This window comes from Trachypithecus francoisi, unplaced genomic scaffold, assembly GCF_009764315.1.
Source record: "Trachypithecus francoisi isolate TF-2019V2 unplaced genomic scaffold, Tfra_2.0 Lachesis_group16, whole genome shotgun sequence".
NCBI classification, from domain to species: domain Eukaryota; kingdom Metazoa; phylum Chordata; class Mammalia; order Primates; family Cercopithecidae; genus Trachypithecus; species Trachypithecus francoisi.
The window spans coordinates 73,631,153-73,657,125 of record NW_022681461.1 but is presented as its reverse complement, the minus strand read 5'-3'; the positions used below and the strand labels follow the sequence as shown (position 1 = coordinate 73,657,125).

The window sequence follows — 25,973 nt, the reverse complement described above, 5'->3', positions numbered from 1 at the left end:
ATTAAGGAGGATATTAAATAAGTGATTTACTAAATATAGGGAACTCAGTTAGACATCATCATCCAACCTCTTTCATGCCCAATGCTTACTATTTATAAATGTATTTAAAATGTGTTTCTTAAACTTATTATTTATCAAAAGCAGATGAAACATAGTAATATATCACAATGTACTACAAAATACCTAGGGCCTAGATCTGTTGTCCTCTTCTTTACAGTAATAAACAGTATAAAAGATTTTTAGGACAGCCAAAAACTTGGAAAAAACTAAAGAATTCATCCCAGTGGGGTCTGAGTTGGAATAAGAGGACATAAAATTATTAAAATCCACATGACAAGTATTATATTTTTTGTCATGGTCACCACAGAAACAAGTTTTCTTACTCATCTTAAGAAGAACCTGCCACCTTCTCAAATGAAAACTCTTTTATTTTTTTGGAGACGAAGTCTCGCTCTGTCGCCTAGGCTGGAGCACAGTGGCCGCATCTCAGCTCACTGCAAGCTCCGCCTCCCGGGTTTATGCCATTCTCCTGCCTCAGCATCCCGAGTAGCTGGGACTACAGGCGCCCATCACCTCGCCCGGCTCGTTTTTTGTATTTTTCAGTACAGACGGGGTTTCACCATGTTAGCCAGGATGGTCTCGATCTCCTGACCTCGTGATCTGCCCATCTCGGCCTCCCAAAGTGCTGGGATTACAGACTTGAGCCACCGCGCCCAGCCTCAAATGAAAACTCTTTACAGTCTCTTCTGAATTATGAAAGAAGACACATATTAATTCTATACCTAAAATAAACTGACTTTTTGAGAGGACATTATTTTGACTAGCCTCCTGCACTACACCCCAGCAGATCAGTCCAAATTAAAATGGAGTCACTCATGCAAAGTAAAGCAAGTAAATCCCCAAACAAACCAGTTTTTCCTGAAAACAGGAGATTCACAGCAACCAATCAGAAAGAGAGTTGCCTACCTGAATCAGCACAATAAGTTCCTACTGCTTTGACCCTTACAAGAAAAGTAAAATGTAATAACCTGGTGTTAACAAATTCACTTTTTAAACAATTGTTACTTCCTTGTTCCCACCTTATAAAAACCAACTATTCTGTCTTGCCCAGTGGAACATTCATTCTATTTTAAAGAATGAGGTGTTGCTCGGTTCTAGAATCACAAATAGAAGCCAATCTAATCATGTTTAAATGTGTTGTGATTTTGTCTTTTGACAATACTATAACTTTTTTTTCTTTTTTTGGTGAGACGGAAATTTACTCTTGTTGCCCAGGCTGATGGAGTGCAATGGCGTGATCTCGGCTCACCACATCCTCCACCTCCCAGGTTCAAGCGATTCTCCTGCCTCAGCCTCCCAAGTAGCTGGGATTATAGGCCTGTGCCACCATGCCCGGCTAATTTTGTATTTTTAGTAGAGACAGGGTTTCACCGTGCTGCCCAGGCTGATCTCGAACTCCTGACCTCAGGTGATTCACCTACCTTGGCCTCCCAAAGTGCTGGGATTACAGGCGTGAGCCACTGCGCCCAGCCGACAATACTATACATTTTTATCTAGATTTTTGAAAACTTAACTGTTCTTTAATTTGCCAAATGAGGTATAATTCATATCCTATCAGCGTTTTCTGCTAATCACAGGACATTTGATAAACCACTGTGTAATACAAAATATAAATAAAATTAAAAACAAATTAACTAAAAGAAAATAAAAAATTTGTGTCTTAAGAAAAAACATAAGTCAATGGATAAGAGAAATCCTGTTTCTTGTGTTACTATGGTTTGTTGCTTCCTGTTACACATCCCCCCCAAAAAAAATCTACTTTAAAAACTAATTTATGTTCATAGTATGAAATTTTAAAAATATAGAGAAGCTCAAGAAAATAAAAAGTATCAGTAATACTAACATCTGGAGATAATCACTCTTTGTCAATCTTTACATATTACATACCTGGCTTTTTCCTTTCAACATCAAAAGATTAGTTACTTTGCCAAATGGTAGACCTAAAGATATGATCTCTGCTTCGGTGACATCACATGGAATTTTTCGAAGATGGAGAACACGGGAAGGCGAACAGGGAGGTCTATCTCGTTTAAATTTCTTGCTGTCATTCCCATTAGCTAAAAAACATAAGATTCTTTTTTAAATTACTGAAACTAATTTGGGTTGACATACTACCTTAATCATATTGTCACATTTAATCCTAAATGAGTTTTGGGTTTTGAACTTCAGGGAAACATGGGGCTGATGGGGGTAGGTGGAAAAGGAGAGTAGAAAACAAAACCAACTACCTTTTAATGAACGGGTGCTTTTGGTTTTTCACAGTGGGTATTAAATTTTTTAAAACTGAAGTCTCATTTTTAATTCAAGGAAAAGTATAAGGGTAAATGAATTATGTTATTTCAAATACCTCTAAATACTCAACTTTTTCTTATGAATAGAGAACACTATTTATGATGTCTTTAAGGTATTTTAAGGACATTTTTCTAATTTATTCTATTGCTGAATAAATAAATTAGGACAGTAACATTTCAGGAAAGACTATGATAAAAATCTGGTATTTATCACATCCTAAGAAGATATGGATTTGAGCTGTATATTTATTAAAATAAAATTTATTTCTTAGGTGTTAATAGTCTTTATTTTTTAGAAGCTAAATTGTAGTTTCCTATGATAATCTTACTCCTTATTATATAACAATAATTCTTAACGTAAGTACCACCTTGCTGAAAATGCAAATTTCCAAACCCACCAAGACCTACTGAAGCAGAAGCTCCAGGAGTGGAACCCAGTGACCTGCTTCAACAAGCCTTCCAGGAGATTCTATTTACCCTAAAGTTGGAGAATTACTGCTGTAAAGTAAAAAAATTCATTAAGCTAAATGTATTTATATCCTATTGTTTCAATACTGAGAATAACTAGAATTGACAAGCCTGTAAGCAACACTTATGTTTATGTAGGTAAGATTCAGAAAGGTTTTTCTTCCAGAAACAGAACCAAAAGACTAAAAACAAATTACTTAAAAGCTAAAAGTTTCATTGCAATGTTGTTTGATCATTAAATACCCTATTTGCCACTACTCGGAGAAAAATATAATCTTTCCAAATGCCTAAAAATATCATTTCTCTAAACACTAATGAAACTACAATCAAATGTCTGTGATCCTAAACAAATCTCATAAGGACCAAATAAAAATTAATATAGCCATATTTCATATCCATCTGTATCTGTGGCACAGAACTCAACTTGTTTACAACTAGATAGGTTGACTTAATACACAAACTAGCACTTGTTCCCAAATTCTCTATGTTCATGAATGCAAGCAGCATCCTCCCCAGACCTAAAAGACTAACAATACCTAGAGGCCCATACAGGTCTATGTACCTTTATATAGCAAATGCCTATGTCAGATTATGGAAAATAATTGGCACACAAATGTTTATTGGATTAATTAATGTGGAAGGCAAGAGATTCTATCTGCTCGTCTTCCTCATCAATCACCGATAAATACTGATTTTCCCTCCAACATGACTACTGATTATATTCTTTCATTTCCATTCTCAGAGTCACCAACCTCACCCTGATCTTGCCCCCACTTCAGCTCTCCCCTCGTCTAATTTCACTCTCCCTGCTTCCCATATTCTGGGGATCCAGTATCGTATCAATGTTAACTAAAATAGTGCATCAGGCCCGGCACAGTAATTCACACCTGTAATCCCAGCACTATGGGAGGCTGAGGCGGGCTGATCACCTGCAGTCAGGAGTTCGAGACCAGCCTGGGCAACAGGGCAAGACCCCCATCTCTAAAAAAAAAATACAAACATTAGCAGGATGTGCTGGCGTATGCCTGTAATCCAGGTACTTGGGAGGCTGAGGCAGCAGAGTTACTTGAACTCGGGAGGAGGAGGCTGCAGTGAGCCAAGATTGCACCACTTGCACTCCAGCCTGAAACCCTGTCTCAAAATAACGTAACATAAGGTAAGGTAAGTAACGTAACATAAAGTAACGTAACGTAACATAACATAACATAACGTGTATCATGTCATTATTCAGCTCCAAAAACCTAAACAGGTACCAAATACCTAAAATGTCATTTCACTTCTAACTTTCAAACTTTTTCACTTACATTGCCTCATTTGAGTCTCATAAATACCCAAACCAAAGTGTAAAGGTAATTTCAAAGTGTCTTACTACTCCTAGAAAACCGTAAGTAACTTGACACTGACAATGTACATTTACAAAGGCTTACGTGGACTGTGAACAATAACAAATGATAACACTGGCACTAGAGTAAACAAACATCAGAGTACTGGATGGGGGTGAGAATGGAACAGGGAATGTCTGTCTGGCACCCTCCCTGCAGGCATAGAGAGCTAAACAATAACACTACCAAGGTGGCCTTGCTCAATCAGCACAAGGAGTTACAGGATGGGAGAAAAGGACTAGAGAAACTTTCTAAAGGCATGAGGCTCCTATCAGTTTACCCAGAATATTCCAACAAGAATGAAAGAACATTTAAAAAGTTGTTTCTTTAATAGAGGTATTCTATGTTCGAGAAAATGTGAATACCAAACAAGTTACCTGAGCTCCCATTTATGTTGCACTTTCAAATAAAGAGCTAAGATGACAAATTTTTACCAAGAAATGTGCAATTATAAATCACCATTTTAGGTTGTTAATTGTTCCATATTATAAAATATCCGGGCTATGTTAAGAGCACGGAGCTATGAAATCAGATATCCTGTTCTGAGCAAGTTACTTAACATTACTAAGCCTCAGATTCTACTCCTGTAAAACGGGTATAACAAGAATATTTTGAACTTTTAATTTGTTCTTTTCAATATATTTTAAATGCTCAGCACAACATCTAGTACACTGTAATCAACAATATGTCTAGCGTTTCTTAAGAAAGGCTGTTTTGCTTGGAAATTATGTTCTATTTTTTCCAATCAAAACGGTAATTGCAAATGATAGCGATTTTTTGCACTTGATGTCCTTATTTGCCATAATTAAGACACTGCCCCAAATTAACTGAACATATTATTATATGAAATCTCAAAATCTAAGAATGACTCATTTAGGTGACTGGGAAAGGGTTATATGTAAAGATTTGATAGATAATCTGAAGATGAAGAATGTATACCATCATAAGCAATTGTATGGCCATGATTTAAAAGCCAGTAGGAAAAAAGGAAATTCAAATGTATTGGACACACAAATTTAAATAATTATTTTCTATACAAAAGGACAGAGTACAGTTTCCAAAAATCTTAATATAAAAATAAGCATTCAAAATATTTTGCTTGTATAAATCGTGTTGTATTTTACTAAACTACATATTAAAAACTACAAAATGCCCACTACGTATTAGTCATGCTTCCAAAGAGCTATGTGAAACAGGGTTTTTAAAAATTCGTAATATTCCCACCTCAAAACTAGAAGATTCTGTCAGGAAAACTACTTGCGAAACATGGATTCATTTTTTAAAAATCAACTTTATGAGGGTTTACTTTAGATAGAATAAGACATCCACCCACATTTTAAATGCAGGGTTTGATGAGTTTTGACAAATAAAATCCATATAACCATCACAAAAATCAAGACATCCCAAAAAGTTCCCTAGTAACCCTTTGCAGTTAGTCCTCCCTACCAAACCCCCAAACCCCACCCTGGGCAATCTGAACCCTACAGATCACTACAGCTTTATCACCATTCTTGAAATGAGGTACCTATTTGGGGAGAGTTCACATCTTAACATTTTTTGAGTCATCTAAACCATAAACATCATGACATTTCTGCATGTATTTAGATCTTTTTAAGTTTCTCTCAGTAAAGTTCTGTAGTTTTCAGTGTAATGGTCTCACACATATTTTGACACCTTTATCCCTAAGTACTTCATAATTTTTAATGAACCAGTAATACTTTAAATTTTTTGTCATAATAATTGATAATATACAGAAACACAACTGACTTTGATATCTTGATCTTGTATCCTACAGTCTTGCTAAATTCTTTAGTATTTGTACATACACAGTTTTCTTACTCTCAAATTTAGATGCTATTTATTTATTTAGAGATAGAGTCTTGCTCTGTCACCCAGGCTGGAGTGCAGTGGTGCAATCGGCTCACTGCAATCCCCACCTCCCAGGTTCAAGCAATTCTCCTGCCTCAGCTTCCCTAGCTAGGATTACAGGCGCACACCACCACGCCCAGCTAATTTTTATATTTTTAGTAGACACGAGGTTTCACCAAGTTGGCCAGGCTGGTCTCGAACTCCTAACCTCAGGTAATGCGCTCACCTTGGCCTTCCAAAGTGCTGGGATTACAGGCATGAGCGACCGTGCCTGGCCTGCCGTATATTTATTTTATTTATTTGTTTTTTTTACAGCTTTACTGAACTAGCCGGGATTTTCTGTCTGCAAAATGTTGAATAGAATCAACGAGACTGGGCATCCTTGCCTTGTTCTTGATATTAAGGGAAAGGCATTATCTTACACTGTCGAGTATAATAATGCTAGCTGTAGTTTCATACCTGTATCAGGTTGAAAATATTCCCTTCTATTCCTAGTTGGCTAACAATTTTATCACAAAAGGAGTTGAATTCTTTCAAATGCCTTCTCCAGATCTCTTAAGATGAACAGATTTTATTTTGTATTCTGTTACACTGATTTTCAAATGTAAGCACTTTGTAGAAACCCTACTTGGTCATGACACATGTACCATGATTTTTTTTCTCACTCTTCATACATGTGTGTGTATGTGTGTGTATGTGTGTGTATATATATTCAATTATATATTATATATATAATTGAATGTGATTTTTTTTTTAGTTTAGAGATCACTAGTTATAAGAGAGATATGACAATCATTTGAAAGATTTCAGAACTTCATTATTTCAGAAATAATGAAAGAATGATTTCCATGATGAGAGATTTCAGTGGGATGGGCAGGTTCATGTTGATGCCATTTCAGTGACGATTTATTTCAGTCTACGTACTTTCCAAGATGTCTAAATAAGAAAAAATCCTTGTTGCTAGGCACAGTGGCAAGTACCTGTAGTCTCAGCTACTGAGGAGACTGAGGTGGGGTAAGATCACTTGAGGAAGAGTTTGAGACCAGCCTGGGCAACGTACCAAGACCCCGTTCTCTAATAAAAATTATTAATACATAATCTCTATCATTTAGAATTACTTTAGTGCCTCCATATTTTGGGAGTACAACTTTATCTCCAACTTTCATGCTCACTGGTTGAATCTCTCCATTCTTTCCTTCAGAGCCCAATCCAACAGCTACCAACTATCGCTTACAATACTTTTCCTTGAGATTTTTCTGGAAGCATAATGCCTGTGGTTTTTAGCTGTACTCTTTTCAACCAACATTCAAACAGCAGAAGAAACTTACTAAATGCTTGTCCTGCCATGATTTCCACCGCTGCAGCTTATACTCTGTTCTCACACTGCTACCACAAGGAAAAACCCGACTTTAATATCTTGCTTAACATTTTTATGTCAATATTCATGAAAGATATTAATCTGTAGTTTTCTTTAGCTGCAGTAGCGTAATACTGGCCTCCTAAGAAGAAGTGGAAAGTGTTCCCACTTCCTTTATATTCTGCACAGTCTGTGTAGGATTGGTATTATTTACTCCTTATATGTCTGATAGACTTCATCAATAAAGCCACATGGGACCGTACTTTTCAATAACTAATATGACTTTTTAAAACAGCTATATGGCTGAGTTTTCTATTCCTTTTGCTTCAGTTTGATAATTTGTGTCTTTCAAAGAATTTGTCCACTTCATCTAAAGAATGAAATTTATTAGCTTAAAATTTCATAATATTCACTTAATCTACTTAGTCTGCTAAGGCTACCATACAAAATACCACAGACTGGGTGGCTTAAACAAGAAAAATTTATGGAGGTTAAAAGCCCAAGATCAAGGGTTTCTGGTGAGGGCTCTTCCTGTCTTACAAACAGCTGCTTATTTGCTGGCTGACTTTTCACAGTGTCCTCATACAGCCAGAAGACAAGACGTGCAAGCAAGCTCTCTAGTGTCTCTAAGGACTCTAATCCCCTCATGAGGATGCCACCCACCTTCATGATGTAATCTAAACATTATTTCCCAAAGGTCCCAGCTCTAAATACCATCACATAGCGAGTTAGGGCTTCAACATACCAATTCTGGGAGGTTACAAACATTCAGTCAATAATAACATCCTTCTAATGACTGCAGAATCATTTGGCAATTTTTTTAAGTCTACTTAGATGTATTATTATTAATTTTATTTACCACATAAACAACTACTGGTTTCATTAATTTTTCTCTACTGTTTTCTGTCACTGACTTTTGCTTTCATCTTTAATATTTCCTCTTTTCTATCTACTTGTAGGGTTTAACATGTTCTTTTTCTTCTAGTTATAGCTGGAAGCGTAGATGATTCACTTTAGACATTTTTTCTTTTCTAATATAAACATTTAAAACTATGTATTTCCTTGTAAGAACAACTCTAGTGGAACCCCACAAATTTCATTAAGGTTTCATTTTATTTCTGTTCAAAATACCTTCTAATATCCCTTGTGACAACTTCTTTGATCAATGGGTTATGTTTTTCTTCTTTTATTTTTCTTTTTTTACTATTTGGTAAATGTTCCCCCCAAATATTTGAAGATCTTGCTTTTCTGATTTCTAATAGAATTCTAATGAAGTCAGATAATTTACATGATTTTAATCACTGTTTAAAGAACTAAACTTATTTTAGGACCCAGAATACAGCCTGCCTATCTTGGTGATATGGTTTGGCTGTGTCTCCACCCAAATCTCATCTCAAATTGTAATCCCATAATCCTGATGTTGTCTAGGTAGGGACCCGGTGGGAGGTGACTGGATCATGGGGGTGGTTTCCCCCATGCTGTTCTTGTGCTAGTGAGGGAGTTCTCACAAGATCTGATGGTTGTATAAGTGTGTGAGAGTTTCTCTTTCACACTCCCTCTAACCTGCCACCATGTGAGACTTGCCTGCTTCCCATTCTATCATAATTGCAAATTTCCTGAGGCCTTGCCTGCCATGTGAAACTATGAGTCAATTAAACCTCTTTTCTTTATAAATTACCCAATCTCAGCAGTTCTTTATAGCACTGGGAGAACAGACTAATACAGTAAATTGGTATTGGTACAATGGGATACTGCTATAAAGATACCTGAAAATATGAAAGTGACTTTGGAACTAGTAACGGGCAGAGGTTGGAACAGTTTGGAGGGATCAGAAGACAGGAAGATGTGGGAAACTTTGGAACTTCCTAGAGAATTGTTGAGCAAAATGCTGACAGTGATATGGACAACAAAGTCCAGGCTGAGGTGGTCTCGGATAGAGATGAGGAACTCACTGGGAACTGGAACCAAGGATACTCTTGCAATGCTTTAGCAAAGAGACTGGTGGCATTTTGCCCCACCCTAGAGATCTGTGGAACTCGGAACTTAAGAGAGATGATTTAGGGTATCTGGCAGAAGAAATTTCTGAATAGCAAAGTGTTCAACAGGTGGTAGAGCATAAAGGGTTGGAAAATTTGCAGCCTGACCATGTGGTAGAAAAGAAAAATCCATTTTCCGGGGAGAAATTCAAGTTGGCTGCAGAAATTTGCTTAAGTAATCAGTAGTCAAAAGTAGTCAAATGTTAATCACCAAGACAATATGGAAAATGTCTCCAGGGTATGTCAGAGATCTTCACAGCATCCCTTCCCATCACAGGCCTGGAGGCCTAGGAGGAAACAATGGTTTCACAGGCTGGCCTGGGCCCTGCTGCTCTGTGCAGCTTTGGAACTTGGTGCCCTGCATTCCAGCTGCTCTAGCTCCAGTAGTGGCTAAAAGGGACCAAGGTACAGCTCAGCCGTTGCTTCAGAGGGTGCAAGCCCCAAGCCTTGGTAGCTTCCACACGGTGTTGGGTCTGCAGGTGAGCAGAAGACAAGAGTTGAGCTTTGGGAACCTCCCAGATTTCAGAGGATGTATGGAAATACCTGGATGCCCAGGCAGAATTCTGCTGCAGGGGTGGAGCCCTCACGGAGACATTCTACTAGGGCAGTGCAGAAGGGAAATGTGGGGTTGAAGCCCAAACATACAGTCCCTGCTGAGGCACTGTGCCTAGTGGAGCTGTGAGAAGAGGGCCACTGTCCTCCAGATCTCAGAATGGTAGATCCATTGACGACTTGCATCATGCGCTTGGAAAAGCCACAGGTACTCAACACCAGCCGCTGGCACTCAACACAGCCACGGGGCTGAATCCTGCAAAGCCACAGGGGTGGAGCTGCCCAAGGCCTTGGAAGCCCATTCTTTGCAAAAGGATGCCCTAGATGTGAGATGTGGGGTCAAAGGAGATTATTTTGGAGCCTTAAGATTTAATGACTGGTTAGACGTGGTGGCTCATGCCTATAATCTCAGCACTTGGGAAAGCTGAGGCAGGCAGATCACTTGAGGCCAGGAGTTCGAGACCAGCCTGGCCAACATGACAAAACCCCATGTCTGCTAATAGTACAAAAATTAGCCAAGCATGATGATGTGCACCTGTAGTCCCAACTACTCAGGAGGCTGAGGTGGGAGAACCACTTGAACCCAGGAGGTGTAGGCTGCAGTGTACCAAGATCATGCCACTGCATTCCAGCCTGGGCAACAGAGCAAGAATCCATCTCAGAAAACAAAACAAAAAACAATAACAAAAAAAAAACAAGATTTAATGACTGCCCCACTGAATTTTGGACCTGCTTGGGAGCCTATGGCCCTTTCGTTTTGGTCACTTTCTCCCATTTCGAATGAGAGCATTCATCCAATGCCTGTACCCCTGTTGTATCTCAGAACTAACTGACTTGCTTTTGATTTTATAGGCTCATAGGCAGAAGGGACTTGCCTTATCTCGGATTAGACTTCGGACTTGGACTTTTGGGTTAATGTTGGAATAATTAAGACTTTGGGGGACTGCTGGAAGGCATGATTGGTTTTGAAACAGAAAAAGGATGTGAGATCTGGGAGGAGCCAGGGGCAAAATAATATGGTTCCACTCTGTGTTTCCACCAAATCTTATCTGGAATTGTAATCATCATGATTCCCATGTGTTGAGGGAGGGACCTGGTGGGATGTGGATAAATTATGGGGGTGGTTTCCCCCATGCTCTTCTTGTGATAGTGAGCGAGTTCTCACAAGATATGATGGTTATGTAAGCGTTTGGCAGTTCCTCCTTCACTCTCTCTCTCTCTCACCTGTCGCCATGTAAGACTTTGCCTGCTTCCCCTTCTGCCATAATTATAAGTTTCCCGAGGCCTCCCCAGCCACAGGAACTGTGACACAATTAAGCCTCTTTTCTTTTTTTTTGAGACAGAGTCTCGCTCTGTCGCCCAGGGTGGAGTGCAGTGGCCGGATCTCAGCTCACTGCAAGCTCCGCCTCCCGGGTTTACGCCATTCTCCTGCCTCAGCCTCCCGAGTAGCTGGGACTACAGGCGCCCGCCACCTCGCCCGGCTAGTTTTTTCTTGTAATTTTTTGGTAGAGACGGGGTTTCACAGTGTTAGCTAGGATGGTCTCGATCTCCTGACCTCGTGATCCACCCGTCTCGGCCTCCCAAAGTGCTGGGATTACAGGCTTGAGCCACCACGCCCAGCCAAGCCTCTTTTCTTTATAATTATGCAGTCTCAGGCAGTTCTTTACAGCAGTGTGAGAAAGGACTAATACAACTGGTGACTACTTTATATGAACTTGAAAATAAAGTGCATTATTCTGGTGTTGGGAAGATTGTTCTACATTGTCAATTAGATCAAGCTGGTTTAAAATGTCTGTATTAGGGATCTAACAACTTTCTCTTAAACAGGCACATAAATATTTCAGACGTTGTGGGCCACAGGATCTCTGTCAGAACTACTCAACTGTGCAGTTACGGCATGAAAACAGCTATAAACAAATCACATAACTGTGTTCAAATACAATTTTATGTATGGATACAGAAATTTGAATTTCACAAAAGTTTTGTGTGTCATTTAATCTTATCCTTTAGTATTTTTCACCATTTAAAATTTTAAAAACCACTCTTAGCTAATGGGAAATTTAAAAGTGGTCAATGCAATGGATTTGGCCCACAGGTAAGAACTTGCCAATCCCTGTTCTATACTTTTACTGATTTTCTGTCTACTATACTATCAATTACTGAGAGAGGAGTGCTATCTCTAAATATACTTGAAGATTTATCTATTTCTCTTTCATTCTATTAGTTTTCACTTTACGTATTTTGCAACTATGTAATTAAACAGATCTATATTTAGATTATGTTTACTCAATAAATTGACCTCTTCATCATTATGAAATGTCTCTCTTTATCCCTGGTAATATTCTTTTGCCCAAAGTCGATTTTTCCTGATATTAGTATAGCTAGCTACTCCAACATTTTTATGATTAATGTTTGCATATATTTTCTTTCCCAACCTTTGGCTTTCTACCTGAGATTTCATATTTAAAATGGGTTTCTTATGCACATCAAATAACTCGGTCTTCCTTTCATCTAAACAATCTGCCTTTTAATTGATTTTTTATCCCATTCCCACTTCATATAATTATTAACATGGTTGGGTTTAGAAGTCCACCATCTTGTTATTTTTTCTATTTGTCCCATTTATTATTTCCTTTTTCCCTAGCTTCCATTGGATTTTATTTTTTGGTATTCTATTTCATTTACATTATATGCTATCCCTTTTTATTTTTTATTTTTTAAGTGATTGCTCTGGAGTAGACAATATACATCTTTATCACAGACTACCTTCAAATAATATTAAAACACCTCAGTACACTGTAAGAACCTTCCAAAGTACATGTCTCTTTCCCTCAAGCTATCCTTTGTGGTACTGTTGTGTATTTTGCTTTTCCCATGTCATAACCCCCAAAAATATATTATCTTGCTTTAAATAGTCAATAATCTTTTAAATTAACAACAAAAAGGAGGGAAAAGTCATATATCCACATATTTATCATGTTGTATAAAACCCAGGTTTCTAACTGGTATCATTTTCCTCATGATATTTCCCTTACCATTTTATGAAATGGAAGTCTGCTGCTAACAAATGCTCTTGGCTCCTGTGTGCCTGAAAGAAGATTTTAACTTCATATCTAAATTTCATATAGAATTCCAGTTTTTTTTTTTTCCAGCACTCTAATGATGTTTCATTGTCTTCTGGCTCGCACCGTATCAGGTAAGAAATCTCTCTCCTCATTCTAATCTTTGTTCTTTTGAAGGAAAAGTGGTTCCCCCAACCTCCGCCAATCCCCACCCCTGCCTGCTCTGGCTACTTTTAAGATTTACTCTGCATTCCTGGTTTCCAGCAATTTAATTATGATAAGCCTGGATGTGGTTTCCATTGTGTTTATCCTGCTTAAGTTTCACTGAACTTCTTGATAAGAGGGTTTATGTTTTCCAACACATATGGAAAATTTGGGATAATTTCTTGAGATGTATTTCTGCTCTCTGCCCCAAACATTTTTTTCCGCAACTTCAGTATACATATGTACGTTTAGACTGCTTGATTTTGTCCAGAGGTTACTTAGGCTCTGTTCACTTCTTTTCCAGTTTTTTCTTTTGTTTTGATTTTTGAGACAGAGTCTTGCTTTTCTGCCCAGGATGGAGTGAAGTGGTACGATCTCAGCTCACTCTAACCTTCACCCCTGGGGTTGAAGCAATTCTCCTGCCTCAGTAGAATTCAAGCAATTCTCCTCCTCCCAAGTAGCTGAGATTGCCGGTGCACGCCACCACACCCAGCTAATTTTTATATTTTTAGTAGAGAAGGGGTTTCGCCATGTTGGTCAGGATGGTCTCAAACTCCTGACCGCAGGTGATCCACCCGCCTTGACCTCCCAAAGTGCAAGGATTACAGGGGTAAGCCACCACACCCAGTCTTCAGTTTTTTTCTGTCTGTGTGCTTTAGTTTCATTTGCTATCTTCAAATTCACTGATGTTTTCTTTTGTAGAATGTAACATGCTATGAATGCCATTATGTATTTTTTTCAGGTGTCTTATTTTTAACCTCTGTAAGTTCTATTTGATTTTTTCTCCTTCCTATGCTCGTATTTTCCTTTAAATACTTGAACATACTTTTAGTAACTGTTTCAAAGTGCACAGCCGATAATTCCACCATCTCTGTAATTTTCTAGGTTTGTTTCTGTTGATTGATTTTTCACTTGTTTGTGGGTCACATTTTTGTGGTTCCTAACATGTCTGGCAATTGGATGTTCCACATTATGAGCACCAGAATTTGTTATTCTGTTGTTTTGTTATATTTGTTATTTCTTCTAAAGTGTTAGACTTCATTTTTAGAAAAATATAAGTTACTTTCAGATCAGCTACACTGTTTTGGAGCTTGTTTTTAAGTTTCATTAGGGTGGATTTGAATTCGCCTTCATGCTGGAGCTAATTCAGTCCTACTGTCAAGGCATGTCTCCTCTGGTGTCAGGTGCCTTAAGTGTGCTTCAAGTATTCAACAAGGACTCTCTATTGTAGTTGGCTATCACTCAAATATCTCTCCCAGTCCTGTGTGAGTCCTGGAAAGTCAAGCTTATAGCTCTCTGGTTGTTCTCTGCCTGACCTCACAGGCATATGTGCTGTGCATATGTGGCTTAATAATATTCAACAACAGATTCAAAGGTATTATTTCTGAAGCACTTTTTCTACATAGGCCCTTCTCTCTCATACTCCACTCCCATACCTCCCAGGTGACTCAATCTTCCCAAACTTCAATCTCTCTCTTCAACTCAGCAATTGTACCATGTCTGCTTGGTTCCCCCAACTCCCATAGTCTAGAAAGAAAGCCAGAGTGACAACAGGGTTACCTCAATTGTTTCCCTTCTGAGACCACAATCCTGTTGTACTTGTTGCCCAATGTCTAAAAACAACTGACAGTAAATCCAGTCCCAGTTACGCTATCATGGTTGAGTGTAAAAATCTACAGATCTTTCACGAATTAGAAAAATTAAATCACAAAATTTATATGGGTGAGCATTAAGACTGCAGGTGAGTTTTCTTTAAACTTATTAATTCTTAGAGCAGCTTTAAGGTATTGCTTATTTGATGGATTTAAGAATTATTTATCAAGTATGGAGATCAGCATTCACAATTCTTCACATGCCTTTATTTAAAGCAATTTGAATGCATTTCTTGCTATGAAAAGCCAAGTACTCAAATTAACTGATCAGAGAAACTAGTGCTTATTATTAAATCATAGCATTCAATACCAGTGGCAGAGAATGCAAATTTGTTTTCCAATATTTGTTTTCTACGTAAAACCACCTATTTTTAGCTAAGCACATGCCTGTCAGAAAAAAGAACTACATTCTTAGCTTCCTAAGTAGCTAGGTGTGGCTACAAAACAGGATGTAAACAAAAATGACACGTGCTGCTTTTCCCTTAAGTGTCTTCATAAGGAGGGGGTATGTTCTTTTCTCTTTTCTTTGCACGAGTTCCAATAACTTCTAGGATCATTTGCTAAATCTGAAAATAGATACCATTTACCTTGGAGCACTGACTACTTCAGAACTTGTTGAATGTGATGAAAACAAATTTCTGTCTTCTATATTGCTTATACCATCAATGTAGCCAAATTTAATACTGAATTCTTTAAAAATAGGTCATTAAAGTTTGATTTGATTAAAAAAGAAAACTAGCTATTTGCAAAGCAAAAGAGCATATTAACAGTTTATAAGTATTTTGGTAAACAAAAGTTCCAGGAGGCCAGGTGCCGTGGCTCACATCTATAATCCCAACACTTTGGAAGGCCGAGACAGGAGAATTGTTTGAGCCCAGAAGTTTGCGGCCAACCTGGGGAACACAGGGAGACCCAGGCTCTACAAAAAAAATTTAAAAATTAGCTGGATGTGATGGCATGTGCCCATGGTCCCAGCTACTTGAGAGGCTGGGGTGGGAGGAACTCTTGAACCTGGGAGGTCGAGGCTATAGTGAGCTGTGATTACGTGATTATGTGATTACATCTACACACATATAATACTTACTGTTTGTGTGTATACATACACATATATATATAAATACAAATTATTCAGTTTGTTAGCAGTGGTTTCCTGCTTAGGAATATTATTAACCCATATCATCTTTATTTGTAAATCAATTAGATTTCTTTAACATTCAGCTTCATAAGACTTCAATAATTATATATACAATGGTTTCAAAAGAAGAGACTTCTTAATCTGAGAAAAAAATGTTAACATTAATCAATTTGCAGATGATTGAAGTACATTTCTAATAAGATGCAAAAAATGGTAGCCATTAAGCGAAAAACATGAAGTATACTACATGAAAAAGTCTGTTTAACAAAAGCCGCCATTAAGTTTAAATTTGTAAATTATAGTGTCAGAGGGTATCTGCATACATGTATAACAAAGTATTCATATTCAGAATATATAAAAAAACAAGTTAAAAAGGCAAACAACCCAATAGAAAAACAGGCAAAAGATCAGAGTAGCCACTTCATTTAAAAGTATCCAAATGATCAGTGCATATGAAGCATATGAAAATATAATCAATTTCATTAATATTTATGCAAACAAAAGTCACAATGAACTATCAATATATGCTTACCAGAACAACTAAAATTAAAAATACACAATATCGGCCAGGCATGGTGGCTCACACCTGTATTACCAGCACTTTGGGAAGCCAAGGTGGACAGATCACTTGAGGTCAAGAGTTCGAGACCAGGCTGGCCAACATGGTAAAACCCTGTCTCTACTGAACATATAAAAATTAGCCAGGTGTAGTGGCACGTGCCTGTAATCCCAGCTACTCAGGAGCCTGAGACATGTGGATCTCTTGAACCCAAGAGGCGGAGGTTGCAGTGAGCTGAGACCATGCCACTGCATTCTAGCCTGAGTGACAAAGTGAGACCATCTAAAAAAAAAAATATACACACACACACACACACACACACACACAAAATTAAGTATTGGCAAAGTTCTGGAATAACTAAACTGACATAATTTCTGGTAAGAGTATAAAATCATTTTTGAAAATGAGTAGACTCTACTAAAGATAAGCACCTGCACATCCTAGGACCCAACAATTCCACTTCTAGACACATACTCAAGTAAAATGCACACATTTGTCCATGAAAATGTCAAGAATATCCATAAATGTGGCCAGGTACAGTGGCTCACACCTATAATCCCAGTACTTTGGGAGGCTGACGTGAACAGATCACCTGAGGTCAGGAGTTTGAGATCAGCCTGGCCAACATGGTAAAATCCCATTTCTACTAAAAATATAAAAATTAGCTGGACATGGTGGCAGGCGCCTGCAGTCCCAGCTACTCAGGAGGCTGAGGCAGGAAAATCACTTCAACCTAGGAGGCGGAGGTTGCAGTGAGCCAAGATTGTGCCATTGCACTCCAGACTGGGCGACAAGAGCAAAACTCTGTCTCCAAAAAACCAGAAAAGAAAAGATATACATGTTCATGGACTGGAAGACTTGAAATTGTTTAAATGTCTATAATATACAAAGTGATCTACAGGATCAATGCAATCCCTATCAAAATCCCAATGGCATTTTTGCAGAGAAAAAAAAAAAATCCTGACATTCATATAGAATCACAAAGGACCCCAAATAGCCAAAGCAAACTTAAAAAAAACAAAGCTGAACGCCTCACATTTCCTAACTTCTATACATTACAAAGCAATAGTAATTCAAACAATATGTTACTGACATAAAGACAAACATATAGACCAATGGAATAGACTAGAGAACCCAGAAATAAACTCTCACTTACATGTTCAAATGATCTTCAACAAAGATGCCAAGGCTACATGATAGGAAAAGAACAGTTTCTTCCACATATGGTGCTGGTAAAATGTATATCCACATTTATAAAGAATGAAATTGACCCTTACTTTACACCACATAAAAAAAAATATAACTCAAAATGAAATTAAAGGCCTAGACATAAGACCTGAAACTATAAAAGACATAGAAGAGACAAAGGTTCATGACAGTGGATTTGGCAAAGATTTCTTGGATATAACATCAAATGCACAAGCAACAAAAGAAAACATGAACAAATGGTGCTAATATCAAACTCAAAACCCTCTGCACAGCAAGGGAATAACAGAGTAAAAAGGCAATGAAAGAAATGGGAGAAAGAAATTGTAAATCACGTATGTGATGGGGGGTTAATATTCAGAATACATAAAGAGCTACTATAACTCAACAACAATAAAAACAGCCCAATCATAAACTAGGAAAATTGAAGTTTGGGGACAGGGCTTATCACAGAGGAAATTTTAAAATTAGTAAAACAAAACAAAAAATAGGTAAAGGACTAGAATAGATATTTCTCCGAAGAAGATATACGAATAGCCAACAAGCACAAGAAAAGATGTTCAGCATCACTAATCATCAGGGAAATACAAATCAAAACCACATATCAAGTCACATCTGTTAGGATGGCCATTATTTGAAAAAATGTAAAACCCAAAAAATAAGTATTGACAAGGATGTGGAAAAACTGAAACCCTTGTGTACTACTGGTGGGAATAATGGTGCGGCCACTATGAAGCACAGTATGATGATTCCTCAAAATAATAAAAAACAGAATTACCATATGATCCAGCAATCTCACTTCTGGTATAACCAGAAGAATTAAAAACAGGATCTCAAAGAGATATGTGCACACCATGTTCATTGCAGCATTACTCACAACAGCACAATAGCTAAGAGGTGGAAGCAACCTAAATGCCCATGGACAGATGAATGGTTAAATAAAATGTGGTAGATACATACAATTATTCACCCTACAAAAAAAGGGAAATCCTTTCATCTGCTGCAACAAATGAACCTTGAGGACACTATGCTAAGTGAAATAAGCCAATCACAAAAAGAAAAATGCTGCATGATTCCATTTATATGAGGTATCTAAAATAGCCAAACTCTTGGAAACAGAAAGCAGAATGGGCTAGAAAAGGAAGAGTTGTTGCTAAATGGATAGAGTTTCAGTTTTGTTAAAATGAAAAAATTCTAGCGATCTGTTGTACAACAATGTTCCTATAGTTAACATTACTACACTGTATACTCAAAAATGTACAAGATGGTAAATTTGGTATTTTTGACCAAAATGAGAGATAGAGCGCACACAAGCAAACGCAATGAAACACATAAAAAGGGAATATTCATAGCAACACTGTGTATAAAATGGAAATAATTCAAATGTCCATCAATAGAATAAAATACTATATAGAAATGAGAAGAATGAAAGGGGCAATACACAACAAGGGTTACTCTCACAAGCATAATGTTGAATGACAGAAACCAGACAGGAAGGAGGACATACTATATTTATTGGCTTATTCATATAAAGTTTAAAAACACAAAAAACTAACTTATGATGTTAGAAGTCAGGCTAATGAATACACTTGGAAAGAGGAAATGAATGAAAAAGGAAAGAACGACTCCTGCGAGTATTAGCAATGTTCTATTTCTTGCTCTGGATGCTGATTATATGGTATATGTATTTCATGATGTTATGGTAACAGTAATACTAACCAATTAGAGTACAAAAAGAAAGAAATGAAATATTTTATTAATATAGCTCTAAAAATTATAAACATACACAAAATACAGTATATATGTGGTTGCACGTATATGTGAGTGTCCCCTTCAATATCTCTATTCTCCTTCCCTTGTGAAGTTATAGAACTCCCTCAATTATGATTAGACCGGGAACACCAGAATAAAGACTGATTTCCTAGACCCTTCACCCTCGCCCCCTTGAAGCTGATGTGTCAAGTGACGAAGTTCTAGCTAACAGAATGAGAAAAAAGTGCAACTTCTTGGTCTTGTCCCTATAAGGGACTCAGCCTCCACTTCTCATCTCTCACCCTTAGAGTGTAATTTTCATCATTACGGTCTAAGATGGATGAAAAAGTTCAGCTTCAACTGTCCTTGTTACCCTTCCTGTGGGTACGATGGAGAGAGAGTACTATTTTAGATCTTGAGAAGGTAGTCATGTTGAGGATAAAAGAACAACAAAAGAGAAAAAGTCTGGTCCCCAACACAATTCAAGAAACTAAGCGAGCCCGTAACTACTTACCCAGACTTCAGAAGAACTTAGAAATAAACTTAAATCTGTATTTTTAGGTTTGTATTACAGTTCTATTAGCCATCTAACCTGCATCTGAATATAGCATATCGAAATAATACCCCATGACCAAGTTGGTTTATTCCAGGCATGCAAGAATGGGTCAACATCAGGAAATTGTATTTCACTACATCAAAAAAAGAATGCAGACCAAATCTTACAATAAACAGAAGCACAAAAGATGATGGTAACATTTATAGCGATCGATAATAAAAACTAAGTAAAATAGAAAAAGAAGAAAATGATTAAAGTATGAAGAAGGATTATTATCAAAACCCGGCAAGCTACAGTGGCTCATGCCTGTAATCCTAGCACTTTAGGAGGCCAAGGAAGGAGGACTGATTGATCCCAGGAGTTTGAGACCAGCCTATGGGCAACATAGTAAGGCCCCGTCTCTACAGAAAATAAAAAATTAGCTGGGTGTGGTGGCACACGCCTGTAGTCCCAGCTACTTGAGAGGCTGAGGTGAGAGGACTGCCTGAACCCAGGAGGTTGAGGCTACAGTGAGCCGTGTTTGGGACACTGGACTCCAGGCTAGGCAACAGACCAAGACCCTGTTTGAAAAACAAACCAAAACAAAAAAAACCCAACCGCAAACATTATGTTAAAAGATTAAATAATAAAGTCACCTCCACTGCAATTAAAAACAAGACAAAGATAATCACAATTACCACTATTATTCAACTCATTTACAGAGGTTCCACTGAATATATAACAAGTTAACAAAATAATCCATTTTTTAATATACTTGAAATTATCTTTATTTGAAGACACATCATTGAATAACTGCAAAATTCAAAAACTAATAAAAAATTACTACGACATTTTAAAGTTAGTAGACACAAAATAAATATTCAAAAATCAACAGGTCTTCTCTGTACTCCAGTATCCCGTTAAAAATGAAAATAGGAAAAAAAAATTCCCACTCAGTAAGAGCAAAAATACTAAATTACGTTTAGTTGTATATAACATTTGAAGTAATAGTTACTTAAGAAGTTAATCTCAGGCTCATGCCTGTAATCCCAGCACTTTGGGAAGCCAAGGCGGGTGGATTACTCGAGGTCAGGAGTTCGAGACCAACCTGGCCAACATAGTGAAACCCTGTCTCTACTAAAAATACAAAAATTAGTCCAGCATGGTGGCAGGCGCCTATAATCCCAGGTACTCAGAGGCCGAGTCAGGACAACCTCTTGAAACCAGGAAACGGTGGTTAGTGTAAGCAGACACTGCACCACTACACTCCAGCCTGGGCGAGACAGAGCAAGACTCAGTCTCAAAAGAGAAAAAAGAAGAAGTTAATCTCTTGCTCACATGGAAAGTCTAAATGTAGGAATTCCAGATCTGGAATGGTGACAAAGTTATCAGGCTCTAGCTGTCTCTGTTACAGATGCCTGTCATTCCCATCAACATCTAAGAAGCAGGAACACCCACAGGCAATAAGATTGGAGGGGAAAAAAGGAAAAACAGTGTACCCATGCAGAGATGCCCTGAAAGTTTCATACTACACTTCCACTTATACCTTGTCAGGACTTAATTACATGACCACATCTAGCTATAAGGAAGAACAGAAAAGTAGTAGTTTCATCTGGGTAACAATGTGCCAGACAAAAATTGAGGATCTGTTGGAAAAAAAAAAAATGAAAGAATAGCATTGGGGAACACAATAAACAATCTCTGTCATTAATTCCTAAGATTACATTTTAAAAGCAAAGTATATGATTTATATGGAAAAGTGTGGAACTTTTTCAAGATTGTCAATGAACATAAAATAGAACCTAAAAACACTGAATCATAGGTCACATTCCTAAACGGAAAGATAATACCACAAAATGATCGACATTTCACATTAACATATAACTCTAACATAATCCTTATCAGAATCCCTAAGATACTGTAGATAAAGGTTTGGGGAAGAAGGATTCTTTGTTTTAGAACCAGATCAAGCTTGTCCAACATGCAGTCTGTGCACAGCATGCAGCCCAGGACAGCTTTGAATGTGGCCCAACACAAATTCGTAAACTTTCTTAAAACGTTGTAAGATTGTTTTGTGATTTTTTTTTTAGCTCATCGGCTATCGTTAATGTTAGCATTATTTTATGTGTGGCCCAAGAGAATTCTTCTTTCAATGTGGCTCAGGGAAGCTAAAAGATTGGACGCCACTGAACTAGATGAAATTTAAAGTTCACATGGAAAAAGACATGTCCACATTAAGCTAAGAGAATTTTTTAAAACAACACCTAAACAGAATTTTAGTGTTAGGTGACAGAATCAGATGTTAATTTTAATAACAACACCTAAATAGAATGACTGTTAAGTCCTAGTTTGCCTGAGGCTGTCACAATTTCATATCATTGTTCTACTATCCCGTATGCTTTAACGCCTTCATTTTTAAAAAGAATTATTATTAACAGTTACATTAAAATAAGCTAGAATGAGCTTGGTAGATCTAGTTCTTTTCATTCTATCTCTATACTTGTTCACTTTCCTGAACATCTACGTTCCCATGGTCCCAAAACACCACATAAATTCCTGATCTGGAAAGGGAGGTCCATTCATCCCTAACTCCCTACAACTCCAAAAACATCTGGATAAAGAAACCCTCCCTTCTCTGAAACTCTCCATGCCCATGGCTTCAGCTGTCAACTGTGTATGATACTACCAAATTTCTTTCATGATGTTGAGACCAGGAACCCACTGCCTATCTGTCATTTCCATTTGAGTGTTCAACAGGAACCTCAAACTCAATATATACAAATCTGAACCTGCTGTGTTGTCCAACTCCGTTCTTCCTACATATGAATAGAAATGAATGGCACAACCATTCATTACCATTCATCTATCCAATAATCCAAGTCCACATCCAAAACCTGGAAATCAATGATGAAATCCCTTATTCAAACATTCAATTAATCATCAATTACTATCAATTTTATCTTCTATAAGTTATTATTCAATTTTCTTCATCACACTACCATTGCCACAGTGCCAGTTACCATCCTTTATTAGGATTACAGCAATAGCCTCTTCACTGCTCACTCTCTTTTCAGTACTGTACTCCTTCAATTCACTTTACAGCCACTACATTTCAAGAACATTTATTTTTAAATCATGTGGTACCTTATGGTAGGTAAATTACTTCAATTTTTAGAACGTATTGTCTTATACTTTAATACTTCTATTCCAAGTCCATCATCACTCAAAACAATTGTTTTTTGCTTTTTGTTTTTGAGACGGAGTCTCACTCTGTCCCCTAGAGGCTGAGTGCAATGGCACATCTCGGCTCCCTGCAACCTCCACTTCCCAGGTTCAAGCAATCCTCCCTGCCTCAGCCTCCTGAGTAGCTGGGATTACAGGTTCCTGCCACCACGCCCAGCTAAGTTTTTTATTTTTAGTAGAGACAGGGCTTCGCCATGTTGGCCGGGCTGGTCTTGAACTCCCAACCTCAGGTGATCAGCCAGCCTTGGCCCCCCAAAGTGCTGGGGATTACAGTTGTAAGCCACCATGCCCAACCTCAACACAAGTTTTATATCTAGCTCTTTCACTCAATAGTTCTGGGTCACCAACATATTGACAGTCTTTTTATCAAAATTATGTAACACAAAGAACATCAATCAAAAAAAGAATCATCAAATTAGATCCAAACGAATCCTTAAAATTTCAGAGGTATAACTAGCGATTTTATCTATGTAAACAGTATATAGTACTTTACTGAAAGAAATTTTAGAGTCTGTTATAAGCAGTGGCACTTCAACATAAGATAAGCAAAATAAGAACACTGTAAAAAATTTTTGAAACCCATGGAAAGAAAACATTAAAAAAAAAAAAAAAAACTCACCATACACACCTGCAGAAGAAGTAGAACTATTCATGGTAAAAGGTCCGTTAATGATGCCAGAAGAAAGAAGCTCATCAGATCCCCGCTGAAAAGCAAAACCAATGTTTGGTTAATAAACCAAGTTTTAGACAATGGTCCATATTTACTACTAAAAGTATTAAAAGCTAATAATATTACTTCATCTTTGTACGAAGACATCAAAGGGGGAACTCCTCAAGAATCACAAAATCAAAAGGTTGGAAATGAACTGCATAGCAAGAAAAAATTACTGCAAATCCACAACTATATTGTTAGTTATTTAAAAAACACAACTGCCACCACAGAAATGGGGGCATAATCTTGAAATTCTTTCTAACCAAACCCTGGTTTCCAAAATGTAACATCTGAAACTGCCACACCATATTTAGGGGGTTGCATTATGACATTGTTTTTGCAGCATACATTTATATCCAAATAGTTTGTACAGTCCTCCCTAAGAATCCTGACTTTTCAATACCAATGTATTTTTTTAAGTAGAAAATACAATTCATTTCCATATTGGCCAAATTCTTTATAATCAATAACTTTTTATCCATTAATCCTCAAAATGATCTTTAATACAGACTAGTTCTTAAGAAACTGTTTAAGTAATTTACTCTTTTTTTCAGGTAAGAGTTTTGATCAACTTCCAAAACCGAACTGGCAACACTAAAAAATAAGTCAGAGAAGTCTTTTCACTGTAACGTAAGATCTATCACCAACATTTACAAGATTACCTTTAGGAAGGACAATAAATACTGTGTACAAAGTTAAAACCAACCTATTTTAAATAGTACTATCGGTTTAGCTTGGCCAATTTTTAAGAACAAGTGTTTTGATCCACTGGATAATAAAAATAATCCCCAAACAATCCTACAAATATTAGAACAGTAAGTGCTACAGCATATATTTAAGTGTAGCTGCCACTTCTGTAGGGAACAACTTCAGCCTTTGCTGAAGAAAGACAAACCACCAATATATCTACATAATAGAAATACAATTATTTAAACAAGTCCTGTGTTAAACATCCAGAAATTACTCCCTTTGGATATTTCACCAGAAATTTATAGTAACATCCTGGAACAAGAAGAAGGGATTAAGCAGGATAAAAGAAAACTGAAAATCTCAACTCCCAGAAAAACCAAGATTAAGGCCTCACTTAAAGCACAGGTCTTCCTAATAATAGCTGAGATGTAGATATTATCAGGTTACATATGATAAGTAACAGATTTTGTGGTTTGCTGGCTATCTGCAGATAGAGAAAGATACATTTTCGCAGCTTTAAATGTATTAATAGTAAAAATTAAAACTTACTCAACATGATTTTTATATGAGGAATTTGGTTAAATGCATTACTAACAGATATATCTTCCACACATATGAGATAGCATCAGTATGTTTCTATCTATACATCAAGTTAATATAATCTTAAAAACCACTTGAGGGTGGTCACTTTAGCTCTTCAGAGATTTGCAGTAATGTATTTTTTCAAGAATAACAAAAAGCACAAGTATAAAGCAAAAATACTGACAAGCTAGATAATATTAAAATTAACAATTTTATTTAACAAAAGACATCATTAGGAGAATAAACAGACAAGTCATGGAATAAGAAGATATCTGCAATACATAAAACCAACAAAGGGTTTATATCCAGAACGTAGTAAGAAAAAGATAAAAGGAAAAACAAAACACTAGAACTCAGTAAGAAAAAGCCAAGATAACCAAAAAATGACAAGAGACTTGAACAGCCATCTCACAAAGTGGTGGACTATGTTACCGTTCCAGAGTATTTGTACCCTCTCCTTTTCCTGAACAAGAATTATTCACCCCCGACCATGGTCATGTGACTTGCAACGCCTCCAGTGGGAGGAGTATAACTCCCTCCCCCACTGACAATGAACACAATTTTGTAATATCCTTTGGGCAATGGAACATGAATGGACATGACCTATACTTAATCCAAACAGTAAT

The 25,973-nt window shown here is 37.2% G+C and overlaps 1 protein-coding gene across 11 annotated transcripts in view; it reads right to left on the bottom strand.

The window, feature by feature from the left end:
- Positions 1-25,973, bottom strand: part of PTBP3 (polypyrimidine tract binding protein 3) — a 120,872-nt gene that overhangs the window by 57,412 nt on the left and 37,487 nt on the right. For 5 of the 11 annotated variants that reach the window (XM_033237801.1, XM_033237810.1, XM_033237811.1 and 2 more), the window contains 2 exons: positions 23,983-24,067; positions 1,948-2,117 (listed from right to left, as the gene is read on the bottom strand). In XM_033237801.1, the coding sequence (XP_033093692.1) occupies positions 1,948-2,117; positions 23,983-24,067 (255 nt within the window). The remainder of the gene's footprint in view (positions 1-1,947; positions 2,118-23,982; positions 24,068-25,973) is intronic. The other 6 variants (XM_033237806.1, XM_033237802.1, XM_033237807.1 and 3 more) reach the window with 3 other exon arrangements.